This window comes from Zonotrichia leucophrys, chromosome W (genome assembly GCF_028769735.1).
Source record: "Zonotrichia leucophrys gambelii isolate GWCS_2022_RI chromosome W, RI_Zleu_2.0, whole genome shotgun sequence".
NCBI lineage: Eukaryota > Metazoa > Chordata > Aves > Passeriformes > Passerellidae > Zonotrichia > Zonotrichia leucophrys.
Window position 1 is genome coordinate 1497120 of NC_088199.1, and position 7801 is coordinate 1504920.

At 41.6% G+C, this 7801-nt stretch overlaps 1 protein-coding gene across 3 annotated transcripts in view; it reads left to right on the forward strand.

Annotated features, from left to right (window-relative positions):
- The window catches only part of LOC135459274 (ceramide transfer protein-like), a 242292-nt gene extending 237331 nt beyond the window's left edge, over positions 1 to 4961 (forward strand). For all 3 annotated transcript variants that reach the window (XM_064735053.1, XM_064735055.1, XM_064735054.1), the window contains 2 exons: positions 609 to 745; positions 3604 to 4961. In XM_064735053.1, coding sequence (XP_064591123.1) covers positions 609 to 736 — 128 coding nt within the window. In that variant the 3' untranslated portion in view covers positions 737 to 745; positions 3604 to 4961. The remainder of the gene's footprint in view (positions 1 to 608; positions 746 to 3603) is intronic.
- The last annotated feature ends 2840 nt before the right edge of the window (positions 4962 to 7801 follow it).

The window sequence follows — 7801 nt, forward strand, 5'->3', positions numbered from 1 at the left end:
CGAATAATGCTGTATTATGTTAAACTCTGGGGTAAGCTCCTTTGTTTCTTGTTTAGAAGTTTCACAATTATTTAAAATATAGATCTTCATTGACAAATTATGAACTGTGATTCTATGGGAAGTGGCATCTTTTCCAGCAAAGTATTTGACCAGTGAATTTAAGCATATTTTACAATCAGAGCAAATTTTGCTTGAAGTGCTTTAAAAATAATTTGTAAGACATTGGCTATGTAGCAACTCTGCAGGCAAATGCAGCAGTTATTGAAAAGTTAAGGCTTGACTTCTATGTTCTTTGAAATTAGAAGTAGCTTGAGTCTGTCTTTCCATTGTTTTTTGGAAGTATTTAAAGAATATCATCTTCCTTTGGGCATTTCTCAAAGTCAGCACACCATGTTTAATATTTTCTAAATAGTAGCACTGTAGAACTGGACTAAATTAGAGTAATAAGAGTAGAAAGCACGGCTATACAAGCTGAAAGGGTTTAACTTCTGCTCATTATCCTTTCCTGCTACTTCAGAAAGAATTACAAGTATACAAACTTAAATTTTCTTTTCTAGCTTTTAGCAGATTTGTTGTATTTCAATGATTGGCTAACTGTCTATTTCTAGTGAACCCAGGAGGATGGGCACCAGCATCCGTGTTACGGGCAGTGGCAAAAAGAGAATATCCAAAATTCTTAAAGCGTTTCACATCATATGTGCAAGAGAAAACAGCAGGAAACCCTATTTTATTCTAGCATTAGCAGGTATGCATTCATTTTTTGAATTCTTGATGCAGTATTTTAAATATTTAAGGCCAAACAGAAGTATGTGATTGAGAAATGTCTTTCTAGAATAAATTCAGTACTTGGATTTAATACATGTAGGTGGTTACAGGCACTCAGGATGGATAGGCAGGACAGGCGATTTGGCGGGGGTGGCATTGTATGTAACGGAGGGGCTGGAAGGTATGGAGCTCACAGCTGGCAGTGGCACAGCTGAGACTCTTGGGGTAAGGGTCAAGGGAAAAACAAATAAAGCATGAAGGCTACCCAGCAAGGATGATGACACTGATAAATTATTCTTTAAGGAACTAAGGGACACTTCTAAGTCAACCACCCTTGTCCTTATGGGAGACTTAACCACGCAGCTGGTACAAGCAAGTCCAGGAGATCCCTAAAACACCTGGATGACAACTTTGTGGTACAGGTGCTAAGGGAGCTGATTGGGAAGATGCCCTCCTTGATTTGTTGCTTGTTAACAGAGATGGTCTTGTGAGGGGAGATTGGTGGCTGTCTTGACCACAGTGACAACGAAGAGATCGAGTTTAAAATCTCTGTTGACAGGAGAAAAAGTGTCAGCAAAGCTTCAGCCCTGGAAATGAGGAGAGCAGACTTCAGGTTGTTCAGGGAACTAGTGAGTAAGGTTCCCTGGGAAAATGCTTTTGAAGGTGCTGCGGTCCATCAGTGCTCATCACTTTTTAAACACCATCTCCTAAGGGCACAGGAGCAGGCAACTGCCAAATGTCAGAAGTCAAGCAGATGAGGCAGAAGGCTGACTTGGCTGAACAGGGATCTTCTTTTGGAGATAAGCAAAAAAAGAAGGTGTATGGACATCAGAAGCAAGGTCAGGTGACATGGGAGGACTACAGAGATACTGCTCACCACTGTAGGGAGAAAATTTGTGTGGACAAAGCTCCATTAGGGTTCAAGATGACCAACACTGTGAAGGACAGCAAAAAGGGCTTTTTAATATGTTAACAGCAAAAGAAGAATCAGAGATAACATTGGTCTGTGGCTTGATGAATTCAGTCACCTTACAAACAGGCATGCAGATGAAGCAGAGACATTTACTGCTTTCTTCACCTCTCTCATCAATACCAATGATGGCCTCTGGGACCCCCAGAGCCCTGAGCTAGAGGATCACAGCTGCGAGAATGACAAACTCCCAGTCAATAGTGAAATTGTGCAGGATGTGCTGCCCCAGCTGGATTCCTATAAGTCTATGGGACCTGATGAGATTCATCCAAAAATGCTCAAAGAGTTGGCTAATGTCATCGTGAGGCCACTGTCAATGATTTCTCAATGGTCTTGGGAATCTGGAGAGGTCCCAGTTGACTGGATGCTCGGTAACATTATCCCAATTTTCAAGAAGCACAAGAGGGTTGGTCCTGGTAAGTACAGATCTGTCGGTCTCACTTCAATGCCTGGTAAAATTATGAAGACTATTCTGGGAGTTATTGAAAAACACCCGAAGGACAACTCAATCACTGATCACAGCCAGCATGGCTTCATGAGGGGAAAGTCCAGTTTGACAAACTTCATTTCCTTTTATGACAAGGTAGCCCACCTAGTTGATCGAGGGAAGCTAGTTAATGTAATCTTCTGGGATTTCAGTAAAGCTCCAGTTTAAAGCTCAGGGCTTCATTTTAGGGCCAGTTCTCTTCAACATCTTCATAAATGACTCGGACACAGGACTCGAAAAGATACTAAGTAAGTTTTCTGATGACACTAAATTGGGAGAAGCCAATCATTTGAAGTTTAACACAGGCAAGTGACTGATTCTGCATCTGGAATGGGACAACCCTGGATGTACATACAGACTAGGGAACAAGAGGCTGGAGGGCAGCCCCTGGGAAGAGATCTGTGCGTTTGGGTTCACGGCAAGTTGAATATGAGTCAGGAGTGTGCCCTGGCAGTCATAAGACTCAACCAGGTGCTGGGGTGACTAAGTTCAGCATCATGAACCAGTCAAGGGAGGTGATTGCCCCACTCTGCTCTACACTGGTGCAGCCTCACCTCAAGTCCTGTGTGCAGTTTTGGACACCTCAATACAATAAGCAAATAAAGCCATTGGAGAGAATCCAAAGGAAGGCCATGAAGATGGTGAAGGGCCTTGAGCAGAAGCCATATGAGGAGTAGCTGAGGTCATTTGGTTTGTTCGGCCTGGAGAAGAGGCAATTGAGGGGAGACCTTATTGCAGTCTACAACTTCCTCATGAGCAGAAGCAGGCAGGCAGGCTAGCAACTGATCTCTTTTCTGTGGTGGCCAGTCATAGGACCCGAGGGAATGACATGAAGCTGAGTCAGGGGATATGTAGCTTGGATATAAGGAAAAGGTTCTTTGCTCAGAAGGTGGTTGGACACTGGAACAGGCTCCTCGGGGAAGTGGTCACAGCACCAAGCCTGTCTGAGTTCAAGAAGCATTTGGACAATACTCTCAGGCACATGGTGTGCTTCTTGGGGCTGTCTTGTGCAGAGTCAGGAGTTGGACTCGATGTTCCTTGTGGGTGCCTTCCAACTGAGCATATTCTATGATTCTCTGAAAATGTGGTTTTATCATTTTTCTATGTATGCCATAGGCTGCCTTTCTTTTTCGATTCTGTTTATTGTCAGACTCCAAAAGTCATAATAGTTTCATCTTTCTGTGAGAGGTAGCCCAGTAATGATTCTCATTTTTAATTGTATATTGTTAAAGAACTAGTGTAGATGGATCATTTAAAACATAGCTGTCACTGGCCAGCAGTTCAAATGTGATAATAGTGCTGATACTATTTAAGGGGTTTAACAAGTTCTGGTTTTCCTATTAGTGTTCAAAATTTTCACTACTGTGTTTTGTCTTTGCAGTGATCAGAACAAGACTGGGTGAGCATTCCACCTTGAAGTGACCGATAAGTGCATAGAGCACTCAGTGTTGGAACAAAGGATCTATAGTCTTTTTATCATTTCTAGGGTTTGTATACTGAAGTAAAGAAGCACTGCATTACCATGAGGCTGAATATTTAATACTAACTGTCCTCTAAATGTTTTGATGAGTCAGTGTGTAATGATCAATAGATGTTTTGATAACATGCATATGGCTATTTTGATTGCTTTAGAAGAGGAAGAATGTGTACAGCTTTGAATCACCAACAGGGGTTACTGCTTTAATTTTGAACAACTTGCAGAATTTCACTGTCAACATTCCGAAGATACTAGTGCAGTTTTTGTGCATGTCTAAAAAGCACAAAAGACAAATGCACGTATAGCATACTCTATGTGCTTTATGTGCACAAAAATCTGTAGTATTTTGGTGGGGAGGGAGTTCAGTAAAGCCTAAGTGACTTATTAACAGGTTTTGTTTTGTTATAATCATAGTTCATTGCCATTTGTTTCTATAATGAATCATCTTGTTACATAAAATGTCAGGTAATAATTGAGGTCTGTCAATATCCTTATGACTTTGCCTTTTCTATTGTCTTACTCTTATGAAGATCTTTAGCTCGGAAGGAATAAGAGTGTGAAAAGCTTTATTTTTTCCCAGGTATGTTTCTATTGGATTTTTTAATTATGCAATATGTGCTAAAGAAATGTTGCTATTAACATGATCCAGAAATTTCTAGGACAATTTTGTATGAGAGGGAATGACAGTGCCTGAAAGCCTAAAGTCATCTGATCATTATAAATGTGGACTGCTTTCTTGCATATCTGGGGCTTTCCCAAAGCTGTGAGAAGGTACACTATAATATTTACTGAAGTAATTTGGACTACATAAGACACCATTCCCAACCTAGAATGAGTACATTATTTTCAGATCCTGCATGTGTTTTTCTCATCTTGATAAAGCCATGGTATGAGATTATTATAGAAAATAAGTTGCACTGATACTTGCCTCAGTCAAAAACTCATCAGTTATTAGGATGTAGAGTTCATATTGGAAAGTTCTGTCTATTTGCTATGATAATTTGTCAGATATTTGCCTGCCTATGATTCTGGATATTCTCATTAAGAGAAGTGTCTGGCAGACTAGTACTGATTTTGAGGTCTTTTATCCATGTCATGTAGCTGGAAACTCTTCAGAGACTGCTGGATGTTTCACTGACCTGTGTATTTCAAGAAAAAAAGTTTCAGATTTATTTTTTTCTCTCAAAAGAAAACTGAAAGTCTTGTTTGCTATAGTATGGTAGGTAACTGAAAATAAATAAAAATAGCAATTTAATAAAGATTTGGTGAATTATTAAATGTCATCTGCACAGTGTTGAAAAAATACTTTGTTAATTTTCTTTATAGAGATTAAATAATAGATAACACACAATTACACATGCATGCAGCTTTCATGTTCCATAACTTTTTCCTTTTTATTTGCGTTTTTCAAATGGTGTACATGGAATATGCCTTATTACAGTTATTTTATTAATTTGAATATCTATAAAAGTGCCTACATGTTAATGCTAGTAAGGCAAATAAGATAAAAAGGTGTATATTTACTACATTACTAGTGAACATTTTATGTAGTAATGTTAAAAAATATATCTCAAATATACTTCTTCATTTTAAAATCAACCAAGCAGTGGTTAATTCCACCATAGCTACTGATGGGAATGTAAAGGGAAAAAAAGTCCAAAATGTAAAGAGTTTAACTCCATTTTTGCTTTTTCTTGTAGTTGTTGAACCCAGGCAACTAACTGTTCATTAATTTAATTGGATAACTTAATTTTGCAAAGGTATGGGAAGTTTACAAACCAGTATATTGTCCTGGGGTGACGTTATGATGCTTGTATCCCCATTCATATGTTCTGTGCCTTTAAGACCGGCGCTAAAGAGTGGAAGTTTTGTTTGGGTTTCTCTTATCAGGGACACAGAGACGGGCAGTACATAGGGCTGTTTTCACTTCTTGTTTTCAGCTTGCTGCTTTGCTTGCTCTCTTTTCTGCTCTTGCTTCTGCTCTGCTTTGGCCTCTGCTTATTAGCTAGTTTAGCTAAACAGTCCAAATTCCTCCCTGGACTGTTTCTCTTCTCCTTTTCTTCGACCATCTCGAACCTGCTCTGGTCTGGGACCTGGGAACACCGAGGGTTCGCACTATTTAGCCTGCAGCAGCTGCCCCAGCGCTGGAGGGACTGAGAACAGAGCAACCACCCCTGAAAGAGACTTTCTGATTTTGTCACCTTTTTCAGAGCGGTGTCATCTGGTATTGTTCATTTTGTGTGCTGGGGGGTGCTGGGCCAGTCAAATAAACAGGTTCTTTCCACCTCTCTCCGAGGAATTCTTCCCAAACCAGTTGGGGGGAGGGGCCGTGTGGGTTTTGCTTTCTGGAGGGGCCCTCCTTTGCAGATTCTTTAACAAATTTGCCCTAAACCAGGACAAAATATTGGTGCCCATCCTGGGGGCTCAAGAGAGTGGAAAAACCCTGTTTTGACTGCATTTTGGTTGCTATTACTCTGTGTTCGTTTAAATCAGCTAATAGCCATGTTTTTTGAATTCATAATGTCTATTGGGATGAAGGTTTGCATGCATTTCTGGTCCCTAGGGTTTTTTGAGATTTTAATACCTCTCTGGTCCCTAGGTTTATTTTCTTACCCAGAAATAGCTTTAGTATTGTCCCTAATACGTAGTTTTTACATCAGAGGGGCTGTGACCAGAATAGCCATCCTGCTGGGTTTGGTGGCAATAATGTGCAAGAAGTTTATAAACATGCTAGGGTGTGCTCCAGGTATGAATGGTTCATGGCTATGGTTATGCATCCAGTTTGTCGCAGGAGGAGCAGGAGGGAATGAGGTTTTTCAGCCTCTGCTTTCCTCCTTCTCCTATGAATCAGTTGCATCACTAGTGAAGGATGTTCAGTTTCCCTTCAGTGTTAAAGAAACCATCTTCCTGGTATTAATCTGGTAACCTCTATACAGCCTGCTGCTTCTCTAGAATGAGGGCTGAGATTTCTAGACAGGCTGATGAGACCCCTGAATCAGGAGTAGACCCAGGTGTGGAAAATCCTAAGTAGTGTGGGAAATGGGAGGATATGGGCCAAATCCTGAAGGAATTCTCTGACTCTATAGATTGGGATTTTCCCCATGAACAAATTCAGAATCCAGCTGAGGTGGGGAAATATCTGAAAGAGAAGTACCAGGATGAGCCTAAGGAGAGGAAGGTCATTGCAGTGAGCTGGGCCCTGGCATATGCTTATTGCACACTGCTAGATACTCTAGGGCAGCAGACAGAGGCAGGGTGGCAGGGAGATAAAGCAGCAACTATCCCAGTCACTCTGGCAGCAGCCAACACCCCAGGCTTGAAGCCAGCGGCCAAACCAGATAGTAAGCCTAAGCCAGCAGCTAAACCAATGGCTGTTGCTGCCAGCACTAGAAGTGGGAAATGCACGGACAAGACCAATTGACCAGTGGATGATGATGATGATGATGATGATGATGATGAAGGAGAAGGAACCTCAATGCCTCCTGATATAAAATCAGGAGTCAAAGCAGCCGGTGCAAGATCAGACGCAAATATTGAGTCCTTTTCCCTGAAGGACCTTCGTGGCCTACGGAAGGATTACACCCGACGACCTGATGAATCCATAATTAGTTGGCTGGTCTGTCTCTGGGATGCTGCAGGTGAGGCTACAATTCTGGATGGTACTGAAGCCAGGCATTTGGGATCCCTGTCACAGGATCCTGTCATAGACCAACAAATTATGAGAGGGCCTAATCCACACAGCCTCTGGGCAAGAATCTTGGACAGTGTTGCACGAAGATATCTGTGTGCAGATGATCTCTATATGCAACAAACTCAGTGGAAGACCATAGAGCAAGGGATCCAACGCCTGAGAGAAATGGCAGTGGCAGAGATTATCTTCTCAGATGATGTGACAACTAGGAACCCAGACTTAGTACCATGCACGTCTGTGATGTGGCGAAAACTTGTATGACTTGGGCCACATGAATATGCTTCTGCCTTAGCCATAATGAAGAGGGATGAGAGGGGTGAGACTGTGCTTGACATGGCAAGGAAGCTCCGAGCATATGCAGATGCTGTACATGGCCCGACACATGCCAGAATCGCAGCGGTAGAAACACGT